The sequence below is a fragment of the Copadichromis virginalis genome, linkage group LG13, assembly GCF_057382275.1.
Source record: "Copadichromis virginalis isolate Kocher_CV1m ecotype Utaka linkage group LG13, C_Virginalis_male_GT1.1, whole genome shotgun sequence".
Classification (NCBI taxonomy): domain Eukaryota; kingdom Metazoa; phylum Chordata; class Actinopteri; order Cichliformes; family Cichlidae; genus Copadichromis; species Copadichromis virginalis.
In genome coordinates this window covers 20,206,180-20,231,597 of record NC_140630.1, presented here as the reverse complement: position 1 = coordinate 20,231,597, position 25,418 = coordinate 20,206,180, and the positions used below count along the sequence as shown (strand labels likewise).

Genomic DNA, 25,418 nt, shown 5'->3' with positions numbered 1-25,418 from the left:
TTTGTCACTTTCAGATTGTGCTGGTAAAAATTTACAGTAAGGAAAGACAGGGACAACATTTGACCCAAAGACCGAGTGGGTGGGGGGATAACGTATGATTACAGGAGCACAAAGCAGAAGAAGGAGGGGACCTCCCCTTAAAGAAGGTGACTTACAGAAACAAAAGGTGCAACCACATTAAAGTCCTTTGGTTTGATGCCCTTTCTTTATGTATTGCTCCTCCAATCTGGGAATATATATTTGAATTCCTGAGACAGAAATTCTGATTTCACAAAATCATCTCATCTGTGGGTGTTTTTGAATGTGTCTGATTCAAATGTGACTGCATTGAGAATGTTAAATACACTAACCAGCATACAGCATACCCCTACTGCTTTACATTGGTGTTGTTTAGTATGAGTGTATAAATTTAGACTGACAAACTGTCCAAAGGATGATATTGATCTCCTCACACCCATCACTGGTGCAGACTCCACCAATAGTTGTTTGTTGTGTTGCAATACTGTAGATAACAGAAACACTTTTGTGCTTTTTACTATTTAACTGGTCAGCAGACAAGATGAATAACAACTTGACTGGAGCCAACTATGAGGAAAGACTTATCTATGAGATGTAGTCATTTGGCTTCTGAACCAGATGTTTTGCTGCCACCAGTTAACATTTTATGTGACGTTTTATTTATACATTTGTTATGCAGGTGAAATGTTTAACCAAGGATTAAGAAAAAGATAAATGATGCCATGACACAATCTTGTTAGTTTAACAACACAGCAAGAAAAGGAGGTTTGCAAATTACTTGAATTACAATGAGAATAACAATTAAGAGATGAATGCAATTATGAAAACAACAAGATCAGTGAGCACGGGCCTAATTCAGGCCACAATACATCATTTATAATGTGTTTACATGCCTAGCTCACAACAGTGTGTTTAAAATGAATAATCCACCATGGTTCGCTTGTTGTGATAAAACCAAATGTTCTTTGTGTATGTTTTTTTTTGATAAACATGTAATCTATATAAATGACACTGACCAGCAGCAGAATACAGCTTAAACAAGCAATTTCAGCCCAGTGTTGATTCAAACCAGGTCGTGAGTGGAAAAATTTGGTTTCTTTTACAGTAACCAAAAGAAGTCTTCACCGGTAAAGAGTAACCTTCGTGATGATCATGCTCATATTATTTTTAGCGCCAGTAACAGCTCTTGGGCAAAGATTACGAGGTTTTAAAAAGTAATAAAGAATCATCTACTTCCCCAAGTGATGTGAGAGTGGATCTAATATTTCAGCTAGTCTTATGCCTGTAATTTTCTTTAAATGAAACTAAGTGCAAACGGACTTCTGAGAACATGCTTTTATTCCAGTAGTAAGTTAGTACTAACTTTCCTCGAATCGTGCAGTTGTTTTGCATTTTATGAGTAGGAATTATGAAGAGAGCTGATAAAAACTGCAACACTAAGCTGCACTTTTTAGGACTGATCTCATCCTGATGAAAAGTGATGCGACAATTAAAAAAAAAAAGGCTGCTAATATTAACAGCATGTTGCTTTTATCAGCTCTGCAGACAGCCATGAAAGCAGTGGCTATTTTAAGCCACAAATCACTTTCTGTCACTCCAAAGAAATAATATCCTCCACTTTCACAATCTGTGCAGAAGCTCTAGGTTTACCTTTTAATAACACAGGACTAAGAGGAAGGCAGACCTCTTCCTTTCCTGTGCACAGATTATCTGTTTCAAGTGTCATTAAACTGCACTTTTGTCACTTAAGTGGTTGAAGTTGCTATAACTTTGCCCCACCCTATCCACTGGGCTGTGCTTGCCTGTATTTGTTCTCTTGCCCAACCTCAGGTGTGTTAGGGTGCAGCAAGGAATTGCAAAAGAAGGTAATCCATTTACCAGTCCTGCCTTTGAGCGTTTTTGTTGTGACTTGTGTTACAAAAGGAGAATGTGTGAGAACTGAACTAATTGGTCAATCCTGGAACTAAATGTCAGTTAATTTGGTTTTGTTCTAAAATATATATTTCTGATTTAATATTTAAACCAAGTGTGTCGTGTTGTGCAACCGCTGGACTCTGACTAGCACAGTGGTTTACTCTGTTTAACACTTCAGTGTCCATCCGCACGTAATTGTGTAACTGTGTGCAAAGTCAGAGCAGTGACCCAGGGGGGTCTGTTGTGGAGTCCTCGCCATGGTAATCAGTGGGATTACCCCCCGTCTTCATATTAACCCCGCGTTTAAGGTCGCTATTTGTAGCAACACATCAGATTTGTACAAGGATGGCGCTCTAACACCGCCGTCGCTGCTCCTGGAGCTGCTGTTGTTGGCTACCGGGTATGACGCGCAGACACATGCATTCTGCTCTCCCATCACGGTCCAGCTTTGCCTCGACAACACACAGCGTATCATCCCTCCAGCCCTCTGGAGATCTGACATCACCTCACATCTTTAATGCTCCGACAAGGAACGAACGCGTGGCCGGAGCATCACTCAAAGGGCGTGGCACCTTGTGAAAAATGTCTATGAAGTCTGAAAGCCAATAACACGCATAAGGATTCTTTTCTCTCTTTTTTTTTTTTTTGCCTTTCTTCCAGCTGACAGGTCTCCATGTATACAGTGGTAAGTGTTGTCATTGACCTGGCGGGGGAGCCAGATACTATTGATTTCGCATCGCTTTCATTTGCCTCGTTCGCTTATTGTTACGGGTCATTTGGAGTTGGTGGATCAAGTGTGCGTCCTCACACCTAACGTGCCCATATTTATGCACCTTGACCCGCGATGGTGAGGCGGGGAGGGGCTGGGTTGTGAACGTTTTAATTGCTTAGCTGTGTTTCTCATACATTTAAAGACAAGCATTGTTCTTTCCACCCTTATCCCCATTTTTCTTTTGTCTCACAGAGCTCCAGTTCGGGCAATCCTTCCCTACACTGCTCCATGTCTTCCTCGGCGGATTTTTCGGACGAGGATGAGTACAGTCTTAAATCTGGATCGGCGTCTCCCGCACCCGGAGACACTTTACCCTGGAACCTGCCGAGACATGAGCGGTCCAAGAGGAAAATCCAGGGAGGATCCGTGCTGGATCCGGCGGAGAGAGCTGTGCTCAGGATCGCAGGTGAGGGGGAGTCTCCTTAATATGGAGTTATTAGATAGCAATGTGCAGTAAGGACAAAAACCGTCTTGGGATATGTTACAATCCCCACATATGATGTATTTAGAGGAAAAAAAATGACAGACCTCCTTAAGTTTATTATTTTCTCGTGAGCTCAGGTTTATTTGGGGACAAGCTTGTCTGTAGTGACGTGGATCTGTGGCACATGTGATGGTATTTTGGTCTACCTGTTTTCTGCTTTTAGACTGATGCTTTAAACCCAACCAACAAAAATGTGATTGTCTAGTGTAGTTTTAACATTTGTCCCTTGTTATTAACCAAAAAGTAAAAAATTATAATAATAATAATAATAATTTTTTAAAATGTATTTGCTGATATGCACAGTCACAGTACACGTTTATTGGCGCCGAAGTGGGTAATTAAAGCTTTTTGTCCCCCTGCCATGGGCTGGCAGTTTCTTCACACTTGATAAGTTGATCGGAAAACTTGTTTTATAGCACGTAAGCATTTTATAATGATACTTTGACTCTAATTAACGCCGTAAAATACGAGAAATAGCGTTTCAGATACAGATTGTCATGCGTGACGCGTTCAATGAAAGCTGGGTATCCGTAGATTTAATGTAGAGCTTATGTCGGCGACAAAGATAAATATACGATTTCAAACGTTTTGTTTGGGCCAAATCAGCCAAAACCGCTCGGACACGCGATAGCTACACGGTCTCTATTTGGAGAGGCTGACAAGAATAGGCGTTTATTTTTGCGCACTCTAAAAAAACGAGCAGTTAGCATGATTCAGCCCAGTTTTAAAATCCTACTGAGATGAGGTCCTTCCGGTTTAATGAAAATCACTCGCGATAAGATTTTGAAATGGCTTTAATTTATCCTTAAAGCCAGTATTGATTTAAGTGACATGCTAAAAAAATGAACCTTAGGTTGTTTTTTCCAGTGTAGCCTGTACGACAGTCATTCCTATCAATCTGGTGAAGTCCGGAGAGGAAGTGTCGCCTATTGGTCGGAGCGCAGACAAGGGAGGGTTGTAGGGCGTTTCCTTTCGTACAACAACACCGCCGATTACACTCTGAATCCACACACATACACACGCACGCACACACTCACTCGTGCTGTGTTCCTGTCCGTCGCTGGTGAATGTCCAGTTTGGGAAGCCCGGGTTATGGCTCAGTACGCACCGCCGGCTTATGCGCTTTCGGACGAACAGGAATACCTCCAAGCTTATGAGGATGTATTGGAAAAATACAAAGGTAGGAGAGTCAGTGTTGAATGGATATGTGTCAGCTTTAGGGCGAAGAAGAAATTGCCTGATTGCTGCTTGACAGTTCAACAAATGTCAGCCTGCTCCCCCCGTTCTCTCTCTCTGGTGACTGGCTGGTGTTCGTGTCTTTATCACTGCTGTGGAAAAAGTGGGAATATTTCCTGCATGACATCACATTTAGGTTGATTTTGAATAGTCCAAACAAAGGGTTTTTGTCATCATAGTTGTTCACTAAATAGGAGGCTTATTAATTATTTTATTTAGCTGTTATATTAAAAACATTAGTCTTGAAATATGTTTAGGAAAAACTCTGATTGCAAGCGTCAAGGTCCAAGTGGATAAAACAAGTCTTCAGTATGAGCAAATCATATTTTCAAAATGTAAATTATTATTATTATTGTATGTTTAAAATGATCTCGCTTACAGGAATGAAATTCAAATGTCTGGTGCTTCAGACCTGGCAGGACAATGACATAGCAGGCTACGCGTCAGCTCTCATCAGTAGCTTTCTGGCTGCTCCTTTTGGGTCTATCTCATTAAATAGAACAAATCCATCACACATAAAGGGCTAACTTCATTCAGCATATATGCGACGGCTAGATCTTGACATCTCATAATCATGCATTCTCGTAGCAGGCCTCTGGAGATCCGGTAGGGCAAAATTCAAACAGACAGTCATGCTTTCAACTCTTGTATTTCCTGTTCATTGAATCTGAAGCATCAGAACAACATGTAACTATTACTATGCCCTGTTGTACCAGATAGTTGTTGCGAGTATGTTCTCTCAGCTGTTGAGTATTTTAGCCAGCAGGCACAGTCAGCTGTGGTATAAGGCTTAAACGCCCCGACTGCACTCTAATGGGATCATATGATGTAGCATCATTAGGAATCTGTGGCTGGTGTCTTCCGGCAGAAGAGCTGCAATAAGACAACAAGCAGACTTATTTTTGAGTGTTCTTTTGCCATCACAGCTAGTCTGTGATCCGCTTTAGATGTTATAAACTGATTTTAGGGAAAACGTTAACTCTGCATCAACAGTTGCATGAAATATGAACTTATCAAGGAAGGGTAAGGTGCTTCTTTTCTGTTTTCCTCATCATTTTAAGAAACTATTTTGCATCAGTCTGAAGCATTGTCGTTGCAGAATAATGCTTATATGTTACTGTTTAACCAGTTTATCACTATGTCAAGAAAAATGAAATAGGTTTAGTGTCCTTGTTTTGGACTTATTGATATTATTCTGCACAGAATTGTTTGGACAGACAGACCCTGGTTAAAACTTAAGGTTTGTTTGTGAGTTTTCTTATAGCCAATCTATTTTGGTTACGTTCTGCACTTCATCGGAGAAAAAAACAACAAACTTTGACGGTTAAAGTAAAAAGATTTTCAGTATTCATTTACCAGAGTCTGTTAAAGAAAGCAGAAACACATTACTTATGAGCTGAAGTGATTCTTTACAAAGTTCTGGATTGTTTGCATCTGCAGTTTTACACAACAGGAGCAGTTTGATGAAATTACTGGATTGAGTTGCCTTAATAAGTCGTGTTTATAAGCGGATGATATCCATATGGAAAAGAAATAGAAAAAACTTATAAAAGACTTGCATCAGATGTGGCCTACTTCATATAGTGAATCATATAAGGCTTATATGATTTACTCATGAAAGTGGCCACTTTCATATATTGTTTTAGTAAGTATCCAAAACATAGAAGTTTCATTTATATAATTTTTCTAGGGATCTTATATCTGTTTTCACTCTTGTATGCTTTTCAAACAAGTTTCACACAAGACAGATACAAACTTTATAAGATTTATATATATCTTTTCCATATGGGTAATGCTGATAAATCTCTTTAAATCAATCCTGTGCAACCTTTTGTTCATTAAGTATGTTGTTTTCTTCAGAGCTGAGACATTTTTCCATTGGACGTTGTCTAAAAATCGCTTTATTTTTTATTTATTTCCAGTTGATACGATCACAGCCTGAAGCGTCTCTCCATGTGATGGCCAGAGTATCAAAGAGTCGCTTTTTCATAGCAAATTCATCAACAGTAGCTAAGCAAACACAGACCAGTAAACAGAAAAGCCAGTGAGCAGGCTAAGAGACAGATTTTTGTTTGTTTTGTTTTCATTTTTACCTGTTGAAATTCAGGCACACTAGGCCTCCGTGATGTCAGGAAACATTTCGGTGTGCGATAACATTTCTCAGTAGTGCAGTGATGACAAGATTTGTGACAAGTAAAGAAATAATGAAGTGTGCATGTTAAGTATACACTTCTATACTGTGCCTTCAGCTTTAAGACTTAACCATGAATACTCTGCGCTCACTGAATAAAGCTATTAGATAAATTATGTCAAACATGTTATTAGTGAAAATAGAATAGTGGTGCAGTTTTGATGCTCCTTGTCAGCTTAGGGCTTTCTGTGTGGAGTTTGCATGTCCTCCCTTTGTTTCTGTAGGTTTTCAGTGGATGCTCTGCCTTCCTCCCACTGTCCAAACATGCTTGTTAAGATAATTGGTGATTGGTGTGTATTATCTGCGATGGACTGGTGCTCTGTACTCTGCCTCTTGCCCTATGACAACTCTGATAGGCTCCTGCAACCTCTAAGAAGATAAGCAGTTTAAAAAAATGGATGGGTAGATAATGCTGCACTGGGTCACTACTGAGTGTGAATGCTTTGTTCAGTAAATAATAACTTTTATAATTGTTTGGTATCAGTTATGTATTTATCACTCATGCTTATAATGCAAACACAAGGAACGTATACGTTTATTATGCTGATTATTGTCCTTACACTTTTGGCTTTAATATATTATATTACCTTCTGTACACTTTACCATTGAAGAGTTAAATCAATTTACAAACATACTGTGGTTCTGAGCTAATGTGAGTTCATAGGTCTTAGAATTGCCACAATTGCCATCAAATGAGGGCAAGTATGTTGCTGTTATTATACCTGATGTAGGAATGTGGCACTAATTAGGTACTTGCACTAATAATACGTTAAACAGAGCGACTGCTTTGGGTTGAACTGAAATTCAATGCAGGGTACACATACAAAAGACTGTAAACTCGAGGAATGAGTTAAAGACATGTTTTTTAGAAACATGCAGTGCTTAATGGCACTGGGCAGTGGCTGTATGGGATCACACTGTTCTAGCAGAGCCTGCTTGGTAGGCTGTCAGGATGAAGGGGCCACTGGGTTTCTTAACAGCTGATGATCCTTCGAAATCAGGAAAGATTTAATGGATTAACCATTTGGTGGTTCAGTCAGCTTTTCTTGCAGTTCATTTTGTTCTTAAGAAGTTTGATGGCCTGGATGGTTTTATTACATTGGAGGAACAATGTAATAATTGAAATAAGAACCCCACATGCACATGTTTTGCCTGCTGATAAAGGAGAATCTTGCTGGAAATGTTTATTTAACCAGTAAACTTTACAGTACACATACATTTTTGTTTGCAGATTTTAATAAAGCACATTACACAAAATCCTCCAATTTTGTAATAAATTTTCAAGAAGATGTGTACTGTAACCAGCTAGGTACTAAAAATGTGTGTTATTTGCAAGTACTCATACAAAGCACTGAACCAGTCTTTAGGATGCCTGTTCTGTTTTTTATTAGGGTGTGGTCTGCCAGTGTGTCTGTCAGATTTCTCTCTGTGAGTCTCTGTGCTCTTCATTATGACTTGCAGGACTATTGCAGATACTTAAAAATATCTTCGTATGATTTAAGCTAACCCCTTTTAATATTTTTATTGCCTTGTTTTATCACACACAGAGGCAAGTGAGAGCTTTGCATGTTTTGCACAGTCACTGCCTTTGTCCACCCTCCTGGGCTGTGCAGCCCAACCCCTTTGCTCTATGTCGACAGCCCACTCATCACATTCAAATGGCCTAGTGGCCCACACACAAAGCAGGCTGGCTGTATGGAGACAGTCTGCTACCGTACAAAAGATACTTTGTTTTAATGGAAGCAAGATACAAGTTGCAGACACATGTTCATGTGCCATGGTGATTAAGGTGATACTCCTGAAATTCATTTATTTATAGGAATTTATTTAAAGGAAGAAAATGAGGTTTGTCCTGCCATATTATGCATCTGATAGCTGCAGATTCATTTGCTCATGACAGAAAAATTACATTAGATTTCTGGATCAGTTTCTGATTTCAGCTTTATCATCTTTTTCTTTTTTTTCCCGCGTCCTGTTCGGCATTGTTGTCTTGAATTGTTGTCCGAAGGCCAAAAAATGCCAAACAGATGTACTTTCACAAGTGAAGCCTTACGGTTTTCACTATAATTGTCCACTTGATAGTCATATTTTATTAGAACTTAACTAGTTTTTTATTATTTTGGATTATTACAACCATAACGGACGAGACTGGGGAGCGGAAAAGGGGAAAAAAAGGAAAGAGAAGTTGGGAAGAAAGTTAACAAAAGGAGAAGAAGGGAAAATAGAGGACATGAAAAGGGATAAAGAAAGAAAAACACTGCTTCAACAGCTGTTGAGAAAAAAAAGCAGAGCAACCACAGCAACAACCAATATATGCATAAAAAACAATGTTACTGGAAAACACACAGTAATAGTACAAGATTTTTTAGAGGCAGCAGCAGCCCAAGATAGTGTGTTTGTCAATACCTGCGTGAACACCTGTGTGAACACTTTTATGTACACCTGTTTGTGTGAGTGCGCTTGTGTTCGTAATGTTTCTCCATGTAAGTGGGTAGCTGAGGACCTGAAGCAGACATGAAGGAGACCTGGGCTCCAGACATCCTCAGGCCCCCCAGAGCACGAGAGCTTCAGTAGGACCACCGCAGGTACTACCGCGGCCCCGACTCAGAGAAGAGCAGAGGAGAGACCCAGCATCCATGTTGCAGAAGCACCAGATGGCTTCAGTGGTGCACTGGAAGCCAGCTATCCCAGAGCAGACTGAGCTCTGGGCCCAGAGACCAGAGACCCAAGGGCACCCCAGCCCCTAGCAGAGGCTCAGCCCCTAGCCCCTAGCCAAGATGCATTCCTAGATCATACTGCTTCTTATCTACAGTCAGTAATCAAATGCCTGATCATTTTCTTGCTATTGGCCAGTACATTTTGTTTACAGCAAGTGCTAAAGCATGATGTTGTTCTTGCTGCGAGGTCCTTCACGGATCTAATCAATAAATCTCATTTCAAAAAAACATAACAACTCTTAAAACACTTCTTTACTATTCCCTTGTCTTCAGCGACAGAATTGCAACTTACTATTTTTGTCATATCTATCTATCTATCTATCTATCTATCTATCTATCTATCTATCTATCTATCTATCTATCTATCTATCTATCTATCTATCTATCTATCTATCTATCTATCTATCTATCTATCTATCTATCTATCTATCTATCTATCTATCTATCTATCTATCTATCTATCTATCTATCTATCTATCTATCTATCTGTAATATGGCTTTACTGCAGTCCAGTGTCGTTGCATTAAAACAAATCTGTGCCTGAGTGCAATACATGCTCTCTGTTGTATTTATATGCTGTCATGGTGATGAGACCAGCATGACTGAACCTCATTCCACAGGCCCGCTTAGCTCCGCTTACATGAGATCATCTTGTGAGTCTCTGTGTCCCACCCCTGACTCATGCTCTGGAGCCTTTCCTCTCCCGCTCCAGCAGCAACACCCTTCTCTCCCAAATGCAGCCGTTGCTGGGAAGCAGTGCCACAGTGGCGCAGTGGCAAGAGGAAGCAGGTTTCCTTGCTCCATGTTTTAAAGTGGAACAGCCATTAAATGAGTTGTTCCATTGCTTTTTGGTTTGCCTTCACATCACGAAACCTGCTGGTTAAAAACCATTTCAATACTCTTGTGATTATCCTTATACCTTGTGTAACTGGTGAAAATGAAAACATTATGAATTCATATTAGATTTAGCTATTGCTATGCTCACTTGTAAGAAATTAATGTAGCATATAAGCTTCGCAATAATGGCAAATTAGTGGAAAAACCTGAATGAGTGCACGGGGATACCTGCTTTTGTACAGCGTGAAGGGAATCATTGTTTTGACTGAAAGTGGAATGGTGCTAATCATATCTTATTATTCCTTATGAGGAAGTATCTGTGGGAAAAAAAGGCAGAGTTATTTAGTAAGGACCACTGAACCACCTTATAGATACCATTGAATATTCTGTCTCTTTTAATATTGTAAGAACAAATCTAGATAATTATTAGCTTTGTGTATCTTATACAGTTGAACTATGCATCCATCCATCCATCCACCCATTCTCTTCTGCTTATCCAATTTAGGGTTGAAGGAGGGGTTAAAACTATCCCAGATACCATATGGTGAAGGGCAGGGTATACCCAGGACAGGTTGCCAGTCTGTCAAAGGGTTAACACAGAGAAGCAGACAACTATTTGCACTCACATTGACACCTATCAACAGTTTAGAATCACCAGTTAACCTAACCCCAGTAACTACATGACTTTGGACTCTGAGAGGAAGCCCGAGTACCTGGAGAGAAACTGGGAGGGAAACTAGGACAAAATAATTCAGAATGATGGAAAAATGTGGCTTTGTTTAATTTTGTTTTATTCTTATGGTCTGTAAAACAGTGTGAATTGTGAATCGGTGTTTCTTTAATTTCAAAAAAGAAAAAGAATCAGTTGTTGATGTTGAGTGGTCATTGTTTTACAACAGTGGAGAGCAGCAAAATTTGAGTGCAATCTGAGTGACGTCTCAATTAGGACGTTGGCAAACGTTGTGTCGGGCAAACCTGGCCAACAAAGTTATGAGATGGGCTTGATGTGTGTTATGACAAGTGTTTTGTGGGCTACATATAGAGTGAACCTGTGGCTGATTCACCTTGAGTCAATGGTCTTAGTCAAGGCCAAATATGGCGCACAGAAATCTTCAGATATGGGCCACATTAGAGCCAAATATTCATTGGTGTCATGGTCCAATAAGGCAGGTGCAGCTGCTGAAGAAATGGAAGCTATTGGATTGTTTGCAGCTGTGTGTGTTTGAGTGTGTGTGAGTGTGTGTTTTCAAGCAAGTGCCGTAAGTCTGTATTTATGTGCCATTAGCTATCATTAATGGCTCTCTGTTTCCTCTGCTGGACTTTGCTGAGTACCTGAGTAGTTACAGCTCATGTCTGTGGGTAAGCTGCCAGCTTCATCTTTATGCTCCATTTGTATTTCATCAAGGGTCAGTTCACCCATGGGTGTAGCAGGGCGCATCATTATTACACCAGAAATGGTGAGAATAGTCATTAATTATTATTTTCTGTCTGTGTATCCAGCTAAAATTGCAGCTACTGCACGTTTTCAGAAAGCGATGGCTCTTTTAATTTAAGGATATGCAGCATTGGTTCATGCTGTCCCGTTTTTAATGTAGAGCCTGCACTTTCTCAGCAGCAGTTGTAGGAAAGGAGTCATAAACAAATTAATATTATGGTTTCTTCTTTACTTTAGTCTCCAAAAAAGCAAAGACTGACTGAACAGGCTTCTCTGAAGGCTTGGCAACCTGTTCCAGTCACATACCTCTGTCTTTGCCCTACCCTACTGGCTACAATATTTCACTTACAAAGAATGGGAAAAATGCACCTTCCGGTATCTCCCCCTCTATGATGTTTTTCTGTCTTTGTTTACACCAGGAACAATGATGTCAGCGTGCCTATTAAAACACACACTGATTGCAGCTGATCATATTGAACTGAGCCACCAGTCGTCCTCTGTTGTGATTCAGCTTATATAAACCTCCAATTTATAGTTTGACAGGCATATGCTGTTGAATAATAGAATCAGTAATATTAGGTTGCTGTAAGTTGCAAGAGATTTGATGTTTAAGGGCTGACAGTCTCTCGGTCCTATCACTATTTTTTTTTCTGATTTGATTGACTGTGGTATGTGTCACGTGTCTCTTACATAGCTCCATCACCATCACATTAACATTTCATTTTAGTTTGGATTATGAGTTATGGCCCTCAAAGCTATATAGGGCTGCCACGATTTGTCGACTAGTCACGATTACGTCGACTATCAAAATCGTCGACGACTGATTTAATAGTCGACGTGTCGTTTGAAGCTTTGTAAGATCGCAAAAGACGCAGGAATAATAGCAGGATTTAAGAGTGTAATAACGGACTGAAACAGAAGATGGCAGCACTGCATGTACAAGGATGCCAGCTGCCGTTAAACCCCGAAGAAGAAGAAGAAGCTGTGTCCCAGAATTCATAGCGCGGCCCAGCTTAGTTTCCAACAATGGCGGTAGCTAGTTAGTTTTAATATTACTCTTATTATTCTTTCTGGGTCACAAAATAAACGTTTAACATATTTTCAGGCGAGAATGTAGCTGTGTAAACCTCAAATATCTGCTCAGTTTATCAGGACACCACATATTTTCAAAAGCGCTCCGACGTTTTCGGAGACGTCTGTTACCCACTAGCTCGATAGCTAGCCGGGGGCTAGGTCACTAGCGCCGTGAGAACACCGGACTCCCGGCAAATTGTTTTCAAACCCACCGCCGTCTTTCGCGACTCAGGTTAAATATATATGAGTCACTTAGATAAATTAAAAATGTTATTGTTTGGCTTTTTTTTAGTATTTTATTTGTTCCTGAGTAAATCGGTTTGGCTGAGATTAAAGTTATAGTTTTTACACAGCTGAATAAACGTCAAGCAGACAGCTGATTATCAGAAGTGTGAGATGCTGGAGAATATACTCCGGTGTCCTGTTATATTTTAGATAGCAAGGAGTTTATTAAACTTTACCGAAACAATCTGCAAATTTCATTAAAATTGAATAAACTATCATCTTGTCTTTATTTTTAGTTAGCACCTTAAAAGCTTAAAGCTGTAAGCTAATGATAGTTATATAAGAGCAGATGCTGCTGGTGCAATAAGCTGTAGTTTTACGTCCAGTGGATGATGATCTGATTAGTCGACTAATCGCATAAATAATCGGTGACTAGTCGACTATCAAAATAATCGTTTGTGGCAGCCCTAAAGCTATACCAGCTTAGCCGTAGACTGTGTTTATCACTAATTAGGAAATGCGATTATGCTATTTAGGGCAATATGCTAAGATAGCAAATATGGTATGTATTTGGTAAACATTCTGACTCGCCATTGTCTTTATGTACATGTGCGCTTCAGAAGCATAATGTTAGTAGAAGAAAAGGCAGTTGAAGTAGTAGTTTAGACTGTTTTTCCTCTACTTGATCTATTTTTTGGTAAGAAAAAAGAATTAAAATAATTAGCAAAACATCCAAAATAAGAAACTGAAAATGCAGTTAAAGTATCAAATAATCATAAGTAGCCACGTTTTGCATCTCCATATAGATTTTTTGGGGGGTAGAAAAATAGCTCAAAAATGTCTCTTTCGATAGCAAAGGTTGCCGACCTTCGATTGACAAAAACCAGGGGTCACCAGCATGTTGGTGTTTTGCTCAAAGCGCCACTCTTCTAATGTGCAGCCTCACAAAGCCACAGCTGTAGGCCACGAGTGTGCACTCTTGCTTCGAAACATAATAAGCGTTTAAATAATAAACACCATAATTATGATGTAGAGTGATATAATAAATAGATTTATTTCAACATTTTCAAAAGGAACACGCAAAGACTGAACAGGTTTTGTCCTGATGGAGCATTTAGTGAAAGGTTTATTTTTTTTTTTTTTTTTAATGTATGTTAGTGTATGAGCAGGATCACCACTGTGTGGAGGAGGGGCTTATTATTTGAATTATTTGAGGTTTTTTTTTTAAATGACCAGAGTCACTATTAAATAAAGGTGCAATGGGTTACCTTGTACTCTAAATAAAGCACACAGGCCTTTGCGTACTGAAGTGGCTGCAGCATAAGAGCTGTGAAAGGAGGCCGTTGAGCAAGAACGTTCAGTGCGTCCTCGTCAGTGGGTTGAAGGTTGAGTGCTCTTGAGTTTAGGCTTTATGCTTGTTTTTATTTCCTTCACATATGAGAGCAAAGGGATTACATAGGGTGGACTGTGATTGGTAGAGCTTTCTTTGCTCCTCTCAGAATGTGAGGATATTTTAGGCATTGTGACATAACAAAATACCAAAGGGTGTCCCTGTCCTTCTCTGCCAGATGTTCTCAGGAAAACTGAAATTCATCTGTTTGTGTTTCTGCTTCTGTTTAAACAGAATGATGAAATTACAAATTGAACAGCCAGTCAAAGGGTAGGTTGTACTACTGCTGGGTTGATTTTTCATTTTCTGAAAGTCAGTTGAAAGCAAATTAGAATCTGAATTGTTTATTTGGGTACAAAATCAGTTTCATGCGTTGAATATGTAGTTTTGAATATGCAAATTCGATGCTGGAGAACATATCATAGGATTTGATCCGTTTTGTTTTGCGCTACATCAATCAGATTCCAAAATCAAAGGATACAAACTTATGCAACTTTAATCTCTGTTCAAATAAATACATTCACTTCTATTACAAGGACGATTTCGCTTCACTCATCTTTGCGTGGCAGAAAATGAAGGATGTCACCTGAGTGGCACAGATTATGTAGCCTGCAGTTGCAGGGGCAGCATGGTTTAGGGTTGTAGCTATTTATAGCCATGCACATGTGCTTTGCTGAGGTCTACAAATAAGTGTCTCAGGCTGACCGTTCGAATGCTGTGGGTGGACTCTTGGCTTGCACTCGGCATGGACTGCAGACCGAGTGCACACAGGCCTCACAACAGTGTTATGCTCATCATCTAGTTTTATACAAGACTGGCTGCTGTGGCTAATGATTCACAGCACTGCTGTTTGCTGTCATTGTTAAAAGAAACGATTCACTTGAATATGTTCACACACTGCGATGTAAGACTGTGCAGTAAACAACACCTTAATTACTACCAGTTTGACTTCCTGCCTCGGTGTAAATTTGCTCATCGGAAGAAGGTTTTGATAAATGCATTCTGTAGACATCGCCTGAGGTTGTAGACGTTAGGATGGTGGTTTGTCGGGTCGGGCTTTCTACAACTTGTGATTCTTCAAACATCAACCGTTTAAAGTCAGAGGTCACAATCCAGTTATCCGGTTCCCAGACTTTTGGTGGAGGTGAATCATCTACCAAAGTGAGAACATTTAAACAGACACGTACAAGCAATCACACGCTGTAAGTTTAATTACTTTGCAAAGGTTTCCGAACATCATACATTTACTACCTCAAGTATTGAGTTATTAATTAGTTCATATGATGTTTTCCTCACTTTCTTACTTATTTATTGACAGTATCATAGTTTTTGGCATCATTCAGATAACTGCTAAAATGAACTGCATGGATGTTGTGTGTCACTGATGTAACCGAATGGGGTTGAGCCAGTATATTAAAGAGATTTCATCTACATACTCAAATGATATACTAATTCAGTATTTCAGTAATAAATAACACATGTTTTAGTCATAACTGAAATGCTGTATCAGTATCTACATGTTGACTTGTGACAGATGGGCGATGTGTCCAGGGTGCACCCTCCCGATCACCCTGTGACAGCTGGAACAGGCTCCCACAAACCTGAACTGGATAAGTGGAAGAAAGTAGATGGCTCAAATGCACGTTTGCACAGCATTGTTTTAGCACAATAAGGCCTCAGCCACACAGGCCAAGAGCATGGCCAGCAACCTTCTGGGAAAAATGTGTATTGCTGGACCGGTTGGTGAGCAGCTGCTGGCTGTCAGTGGGTCACAAAGTCACAGTGTGTGCTAGCAATCGCTAGCAGGGGTCACTTTGACCGTGTGCAAGCACTCGGCAACCAATCTTCTCAAACGACCTGTGGTTGTCAGGGGTGTCATTGGCCTGTCTCTACGCCTGTGTCACTGGAACCTTAAATGTGGCACCGCATATAAGATGAAACAAAAGTCCAAGCAGTGCAATCATAGAATTTATTAACTGTAATAAGTAAGTGTGCGATAAGGCTGATAAAGTTTTATATCATGACGAGACGTTTGTATAAACACATTAGGTCTGACTTTAGTTTAGAGGGGCTGAGATTGAGTACTTGCTGTTTAATATCTGATCTTCACTGATTTCATAGACAAATAATATATCACTAGAATTATAAGGCATAGTTTTCAGGCTGCACTTATAGAGCACTTTTATTCTTGTTAAGTCCTCAAGAGGGCACCATTCCACTAAACTCACTTTAATAATATTTAGGAAGCTTATTTACAGAAATGACTTGCTTTGTAGCACATAATAATATGCTAAACTGTTCATTATCTATTTATACTGTATTTAAACATGAATGGCAGCAATAATGTCAACCTGATTGCCATGCTGTGACATTTATTGATATGAGTGTATTGACTGTGCGCTATCAGTAATCTGTGAAGTATGTGAAATCATGTGCTCTAAGGTTATCTGTTACTGACTGTGATTGAAAGCTGGTTGATGACACTTCTTTCAGCTCCTGACCTCTGCTCTGAGCTGGAGAGTTTCCTGGAAAACTTGCCCAGTCAATCTATATTAATGAGCTTTTCAGGAGAGGTTTATGCATTATGCAGCAGAGAGCTTAGACATGGGCATTACGCAGCAAATTGGTGTCCTGCTGCAGAGTGCACTGCTTTATTTCTGTGTGATTCAGCTGCACGACGGAGTCACGGGGACATTCACATCAGCAATGACACAGCAGTGCTGCTGGGAAGGGGTTTCACTGCATCACTCTCGCTTTTCCTTTCAGTTTGCTTCTCCTGATTAGTTTTGTTGCACTGTATCTTTTTTTTTAATTCAGTCTTTGAGCTTTGTGCAGATTATCAAAAAAGTAATAGTTATCAGTCCAACCCACTTTTGAATTCTCAGCTGCTTTTAATCATGCACTATTTTTAGATGAGCTAAATGTACAAATCTGCAGAGAATACAGTCACAGAGCTCTGAAGGCGCCCTGTTCTGTAAATGCATGTTTCGAGCTTCATTATAAACCTGAAGGACTCTTTCCCTTCACATGCAAAGCTGCTATATCATTGAAAAGGGAGCTTATATACTGTGTGGGCATCTTTCAGACTCTGTGACTCCACAGAGAATATGCTGTCCTTTATAAACTTAGGTAGATACAGAGTGGCTCAGTTCTTGTTAGAAACTAATGCTTTCAAAATGCAGGATTACAATATTACAAACAAATATTATAGTTATGTATATAGCCATGCATTGCAATACAGTGTGTTGGATGTAAGTATGCAAGTTTCTGAAGCATCATTTGTCACTACAAGAGCACTTTCATTTTTTGTCTTATATAACTGTGATGTTCAGTATGATAAGAAAACAGATGAAGGACTTCAACTAAAAACTGTTATTATTCATGTTGCGTAATAGGAGGTTTTGGCCATTCTTTGACTTAAAGTGTTCTCAGTTGTTTTTCCTGGAGTAAACATTTTAAGTCTTGGCGGCAGTTGAACAATAGAAAGATGATTATTTTTGCACTCTTGAAAATTGGGGCTCACAGTTGATAATGTTTATATTGCACAAGATGCATCTGATATGTGAAATAGTTAAGTGAAACATGATGTCATGAGAAAGTGTGATACATGGTTTAAAGAAACTAGTTCTTTGTTAATAGTCAGCTAACAAGGAGCAATTTCTCCGTTTTCCTTTTTTCCATGAAGCACACTGACTTTCTTATATGATTTTTGAGCGCTGCTGCAAGATAAACAGTGAACCACATGGAAACCAAAATTAGCAAGCCGCCATGGAAAACCTGACAGGACTCGTTCTGGAAGTTTGACGAGAGAGGGAGTCACAGCTAGAGCCCTAGAGGGTGGTTGGCAAGCAGGCGAGAAGAGGGAGACCGTTGCTGCTGCCTCTTCTTCAGTCACTTATCCGCATGGCATCTGTGTACCTGGATCGCGATCCTCTCGACAGCCCTCAGGAAGGGGTGCAGACAATGAAGTACCGCCTAATGACAGAGAGGGAACGTAGGGAGCGCTTGGTAGCGCTAATGTGCTGCATGGGTTAGTGTTCGTCTTACTGGTTTTTGTCATTTCCTTAAAAAGATTAGTCATGCCTGTACTTGCTTCTTACTAACTGCAGGTAAAATGTCCTTACGCAAAACTTATTTTGCAAGCCTAATCTTCCACGCTGAAGATTAGTAAAGACAGGAGGTTATCTGTGTTGTTCGTCTGCAGTAAGAGCTTCAGGCTTCCACAGTGTTGCTGGAATGAATGTGATCTGGCCGACAGATGGTGTAGTCATGTTATTGATTGAGCATGTGAGTTTTTTTCTGTTCAATGAGGATAAGTTGCTGGAAGCTGGAAGATGTGGAATCAGGGGAAATGAGTCATAGCTGTGGTGACAGGGTTGATTCTGGTTTGCCTCTGCCAGTGAATGGACGTCCAACTCAAAGAAAAATATGATGAAAAATATTAAACAAGTCACTGTTTAGAAAAGAGTGTAGTTTTTCTCAGTCGTTATTATGTTACTGAGAAACATATTTTAAAACTTAACTTGATTTCATTTTTTAGTTTTCTTGTTTTTTTCTCCTTTAATTGCATCCATTTGTTTCCTGGTTCCACCTATATGCCATTTTCTGCAAGAAGTCTGGCTGCTATGGTGACGCAAAACAAAAAAACACTGTCATACAGTTATTTCTGTCTCTTTAGAGACACTGGGGCATATTTTCTCTACTTACTTTTCAACATGATTTTCATCAAAGCTGTAAATCCACAAACTAATATTACAGAGTGACTTACTGGCACAGGAAATATATTATTTTATTTGAAACACTTACAGCACATTTTAGATGCCCGTCTGTGGGGAAAAACAACCACCTTTACCTTCATACATACATTGGGGAAGATTTTATTTCACACTTTGCATAATGTCCTGTTGCTACTTTAAACACAAAGCATCCCAAAAGGTTATGTAGAATAGGTATGCATAGCAGGATTAAGCTTCTTTAGTGGTGGCATTTACAAAAAGGGGTGTATGTTGCCAAAACACCGAATCTAAAGAAAGTGTTTTTTTTCTCTGCAGATGAAAGAGACAGAGTGCAAAAGAAGACATTTACAAAATGGATAAACCAGCATCTGGTGAAGGTAAGAATCATTGCTGATTTATGAGTGCTTCTTTTGAACTTCTAAATTATTTTTTAATATCCCAATTTCTGTGTCCATGGCGTTTATAGATTCAGTCTGAATGCTTGCTAGTGTTCCAACATTTTTTCTCCACAGCAGCTTGAAAAACCATTTTCATGTTCTTCATTATTTATTGGCTAAGTAATATGACTTTCCCTGTTAGGTCTTAACACGTTAACATTCCTCCTCAGATGTTATTAAAGCTTATTAAAAGTCATTTAGAAGGACATGCTCTGCTGCACTGTTGCAGCAAATGATTGCCTTTTGTTGACTCAGGAATTTGAAATGCTTACTGTGGCGTTTTAATCTGTGTGGATTTAATGAAACACTTTAGCAGACAGACAGACAAGCACCGGCACGTCTCGTCTAATATGTCTTTGTAATAAAAGAATCTGGGCGCAATTTACAGTGTTGTCTTTATGAGGTTCTTGCATAAGTGGTACATTAATCACCAAAGTCTCAATTATGTCCAGTATGTAATGCGAGTTATAAATATGTAGTTCAGTTACATTTTTTTCATTTGCTTCAGTTTAAATAAAGTCCCTAAAAAGAAAAGAAAACATAATGAAGCAGAGAAAAAAGTGAGCTGCTCATTAGTTCTGATTAGTTCCTAATCCTATGCTCCTGTGAGTAGGACGTCTTTATCTGTCTGTATTAAAACTGAATAAATGCCAATACGACAAACATTTTGAAGCAAAAATAAATGTCCGGCTTTGTTCTGTGCAGCCACTTAATCAGTTTGCAACTCTTTGCATTAGCTTCCCGAATGAGGAGCGTTTTTAATCCATTCGTAGTCAAATGTGGTGTCTTGCAAAAATAAATTCAATGAACAAAGCAAAATATAAAAAAGCATTTTGACTTTATATTATATATATATATATATATAGACATGCATGCATCTGATTGCTATTAAGATTGTGATATTTCTGGTCTTGGAAGGATGGCTTGCACTGAAATGCACCTATATGCCTAAATTCATTAAGTTTCTGCCATGTGATTGGCTAGATATTTGAGTTAACCATCACTTGAACAGGTATACCTATTAAAGTGTCTGGTTAATCTGTATATGAAATAAGCGTATTTTGTGCTTTTCATGCAATTATCAGCAAATACGAGGATAAACTTGGAATAAAGAACTGATTTCTTAAAATCAGTCCTCTATGGGCCTCCTGTTATCAGTGACTGGTTATGACTTATGGATGGTTGGTTACATGTGAGGTTAAGCAGAAATGTTTTATTATTTTCAAAAGTAAAAAAAAGGGTGAACGAGAAGAATCTACTAGTTCCTACCTTGAGGAAATGCTTGCTACAGCTTGCATCAACACACCATGTAAACTTTACCACAATCTTGGCAGAAGAAATAAGGAAATAATGTCTTCTGTCTGTACATGACACATCAATAAATCTATAGATAGTAATACCATCAGAAACGTTTTACCCCTAGTTGTTTCAACTTGACTTAATGGTTTTACTGTAATATTTACATTGTATTCTCTGATCCACCGACAGATTTCGGGCCACTTTAAGTTATTGTAATGTCTGTGTGAGCAGGCCTCAGATGTGGTCCCGGAGAATTCAGAGGTGCTGAATAATAGTCGGGGACCTGCTTTGCTGATCCAGTAACATAAGGGTACAGGACTATTTTGGCTCTACAGCTGTGGCCACTATCTGCGATAACAGTGCTGGAAGCCCTGTGTGAAAGCAGGTCATCGGGCAGCAGGGTGATTTCAGAGGCGCGGTATTTAGGGCAGGAAGGAGAAATTGGCCTGCTGTAAGGAGGAAGCATCAAACTGGATTTGCAAAGTGCCTTTCGCAGGTGTTAAGATGAGGTGTCACAGTGATATCCTGCTACAACTCAACAGATTCAGCGTGTTTTAAGAATGTGATCTAAAACAAGTTTTCCCAAAATTAGACCTTAAATGAAACCAATTTAAGTGATTGACACATGGAAGCATCAACAAAAACAATGACTGCCATGCCAACTTTATGAATGTGATAGACCTTCATTGTTTGTGAGATCTGTTCTTAAAATGTTTTTAAAACTACATTAAAAAAAAAAGAGTCTGGTATTAATATGATGCATGCAGTTAGTTTACAGTGTCGTTTCTTCCCTGTTTGTGTAGGTACGAAAGCATATAAATGATCTTTATGAAGACTTACGAGATGGACATAACCTGATCTCGCTGTTGGAGGTTTTGTCTGGAGATACACTGGTGAGTTCATGTTTTTCTGTTACTCTAGTCATAAACACTGACAGTGTTTTGGTACTTGTGGATCCAGTTGAATTCTTAGCCTGAGGAGTTTCCTATGAGACCAGTCTTACAAACCCATTCAGATTCTCATTTGACTTTAATAAACAGAGTGCGAGAACTGTTCTTTTTCCCATGGGGCACTATGTCATACCATCTCATAACTGATGCACTGGCCCTTCCCTCTTCTTACTCACATGGCTTATTGTGGGAGGGAGGGATTCTTGGGAGAAAACCATCCAATCACTTTTTGTATCCACCAAAACCCACTCATCAAAATCCCACTTTTAATGAATTTTCCTCTCTGTCTTCTCTGTGACATCAATGCAACTTCCTCATGTGGTCATTCTTTTAATTTTTTGAGCTGTTCTACTCAGTCTAAGATGAATGTGAGCAGTAGAGTATGTCTTTTGTTTTTTACATTCACATTTTGTTACTTGTTTATTTGTGATAGTAGTAGCAGTATTACTTCTCAAGTTGTGCCAAGCTCATGTGGGATTTGATATAACATTTAAGTAGTCTGTCATTCAGAAATGTAAACTCTAAATCAGCTCTGTGGTTGCCCACTGTGGTTTCTGACACATTAATTGGGGCACTTAACAAACTTGCTAACAAGCTTTTTCGCCCTCTAACTCCTGAGGCTGCTTTTAAAACAAGTGATATAAAATGTTGCATCACAGCTCAGAGGAATAATCACTTTACTTTCAATGCTTCACTCAAAACAACTAAAAAACAGTCTCTACCCTCATGAGCACGAAGCAATAATTTAGAGTAAAATGCATGTGAAATAAATAAAATTCAAGGTTCATTTATGAAAACAATTAATTATTAAAGAGGATACACTTGGTTTAAACTGATGTATGCTAAACACGTCAATTTAATTTGACAATATGCATTAAATTAAATATTTTTTATTTGACTTTATATATACGATGTAAAATCTTTTTAAGTGGGCAGAATTGCATTGAAAAAATATAAACAGTTAAAGTCAAAGCATTGGGATTTCTTTAGCAACACTTTGCTGAAGCCACTTTCTGTCATGCAAAACCTGGAATGACCAGGAAGTGAAACTGAGATAGATTTTTTTTCCCAACATCACCAGTCACATTTTTTTTTTTAAATTTCTGTTTCTGACCAGCATTTAAAAATATGTTAATCTGCAGTATCGAGTAGTCGTACTGTGAAAATGTATACTCAAACAAAACTGAAAGTAAAAACTATGTAGCTGCAATGCTTTGCTCCTGAAGTACTGCATGTTTTCAGTATTGAAGTATTTCATTCATCTGTTAACCTGTTAATCCTTTATTTACCCGAAGTACGTTCAGATATTTTTTGTGCATACTGTAGTACATGTCAGTGTTAATATGTTGCTAGTCTGTATATTTAGACTGCATGTAGTCCCATGCAAGGAATCCCAGCAGTTATTCCCCATTAGTATGACTAACTTTCATCCTCCTGCATATCTGTTTTCTGTTTACATCCCACTTTCCTCCTCCTCTGTTCTCCACTCTTTGACTTGTTTCTGTCCACTGTCTAACTTCCTTATGATTTGGCCGCTGTGTGTGTCCATGTCTTCCTCTTCTTCCCCATGTGTTGCCTTTTCGATGATAAGCCAAGGGAGCGTGATTTTCTGAAGACTTTGCGGTTGGTGAGTGGGACAGACGCATGTGCAGTTGAGCAGCATGGAGACACAGTGGATGATGATAAGGGGGTACGTGTGGCTTGCCCTCCCACCCCCTTTAGTAACAAACTAATTCAGGGCGTGCTGTGACCAGTTAACAGAAGCACAGACACAATCCCACTATAGGATTTGTGCTTACTGTAGTCTAAAATACTTGCTTTAGCAGGGACGAATTTTACAACTTGGCCATTTTATTTTTCCTTCTATGAAGCACTTTGTTTCATAGTCACCTTTTTTCATGAGCACATTATAAAATTTCTTTCATATTAGAATGTGATACCGATGGCACAGAAAAAATGTGCCCTTGATCCAAAGACCCAGGCTTTTTAATTTTCAGTTTTTGTTCCTGTTAAAAAAAGACAGAGCGATTTGGCTCACTGATCTTGCAAAATCATTAAAAAGATTCAATAAAATATGACAGAAGCTGTCCATGAAGCTTGGGTCTTTATACTCATTTCACTAGCTTTGCGCATCATTAGTCATACAGTCAAAACTCTTCAGTCTTGCGTGATGATCTGGACATTTTTCATATGCTGCTTTTGAGAAGAAGGCTTCAAAAGGGGAACTGAGTACCATTCACTACCCAAATGGGGTTTATATTTATGGTGTCATTTCATCGTTACTAAACAAAATAAGGTAGCTGAATGCAGTGCAAGTCTTTAGCTGCTGCTGCAAAGAGCTTTTGTGTGTTTGCTCTTTTATGTCATCTTACCAGAATAGTGGGTAAGAACCTTAGACGCATGTCCTGTTTCCTCCATGTCATTTGTATTGTTTTAAAATGTGTCCTTTAACATTGAGAAGATCCTGATTTGCACACATGGCTCCCTTTCCCTTTTTATGTCCACAGCCTCGGGAAAGAGGGAGGATGCGCTTCCACAGACTCCAGAATGTACAGATAGCGCTGGACTATTTAAAGAGGCGGCAGGTAAGGAATAGTGACTGGAGTAATTTCACCAATATTGCCACACACTCTTTAAATTATACACCATCAGCTTGACTATTGGAAATCAGCTTGCATACAAAGCTGAAAAAACTGCTGAAAGTTTCCATAAAAAGTAGCTGTAATTTTTATACTTTGATTTGGTAATGAATTAGAGTTAGATCCAAATGTTTTTGGCCAATTATGCTTTTATTTTGGTCATTTGACCTCTGTATTCCACCACAGTGAATTTTAAATAAAACAGTTAATATCTGATATAAATGCAGGCTTTCAGCTTCAATTCAGGGGGTATTACAAAAGTACTGCATTAACTGTTTAGGAAAGCAGTTTTTATGGACAACCCCCCATTTTCAGAGGCTCATAATTAATTGTTTAGTGGTTAGACATGTTCTCTCATTATTCCAGATAAAGCATTAATTCCAGATTTTGAGCTGGAGCTTTGCAGCTGCTCACTCTAAATCTCGATAGGAGTCCCGTGGAGGCCGTCATTTGGCTGAAAACCCAAAATGAGCCAACTAGAGAGATATCTAAGATTTTAGGAGTGGCCAAGTCAATAATCTGGTACCTTCTTAGAAAGGAATGGACTGACCTGCTCAGAACCAACAAAAGGTCTGCACAGAAGACAACAAAAGTAGAATATAACACAAATCTTTATTTGTTTATGAAAATCAGCTTCTTAATATCTAACCCTGTCGAGCCCACATTCTTGAGGAGGTAGGTGTATCATTACCAGATTTTGCATTCAAGAGACCCTTTCATAAATAGAAATACAGTGGGTTTGCAACAAAGTGGAAGCCACTGGGTGCTCTCAAGAAACAAGAAGGGCAGATTAGAAACAGCCAGAGCCACAAGTAAAACCAAGATAAATTTTTACCAGCGTGATGGGAAGAGAAAAGTATGGAGAAGGAGAGAAATGGCCTTGGAGCATTTCACCTCATCTATCAAACATGATATAGAATATATCATCGGATGGGAGTCTATGACTGCCACTGGAACTGGGTCACTAGTGCTTATTGATGCTGTGACTGCTGATAGATGTAGTAGGAAGAACTGTGTACAGAAATGTACTTTCTGCTCAGATTCAGACAAATGCTACAAAACTG

The 25,418-nt window shown here is 39.1% G+C and overlaps 1 protein-coding gene across 2 annotated transcripts in view; it reads left to right on the top strand.

Moving 5' to 3' along the window:
* dst (dystonin) overlaps positions 1-25,418 on the top strand; it is a 103,343-nt gene that overhangs the window by 3,068 nt on the left and 74,857 nt on the right. The window contains exons 4-8 of one of the 2 annotated variants that reach the window (XM_085477919.1): positions 2,897-3,110; positions 19,345-19,406; positions 21,569-21,658; positions 23,307-23,405; positions 24,223-24,300. In XM_085477919.1, the coding sequence (XP_085334045.1) occupies positions 2,897-3,110; positions 19,345-19,406; positions 21,569-21,658; positions 23,307-23,405; positions 24,223-24,300 (543 nt within the window). The remainder of the gene's footprint in view (positions 1-2,896; positions 3,111-19,344; positions 19,407-21,568; positions 21,659-23,306; positions 23,406-24,222; positions 24,301-25,418) is intronic. The other variant, XM_085477920.1, reaches the window with a different exon arrangement.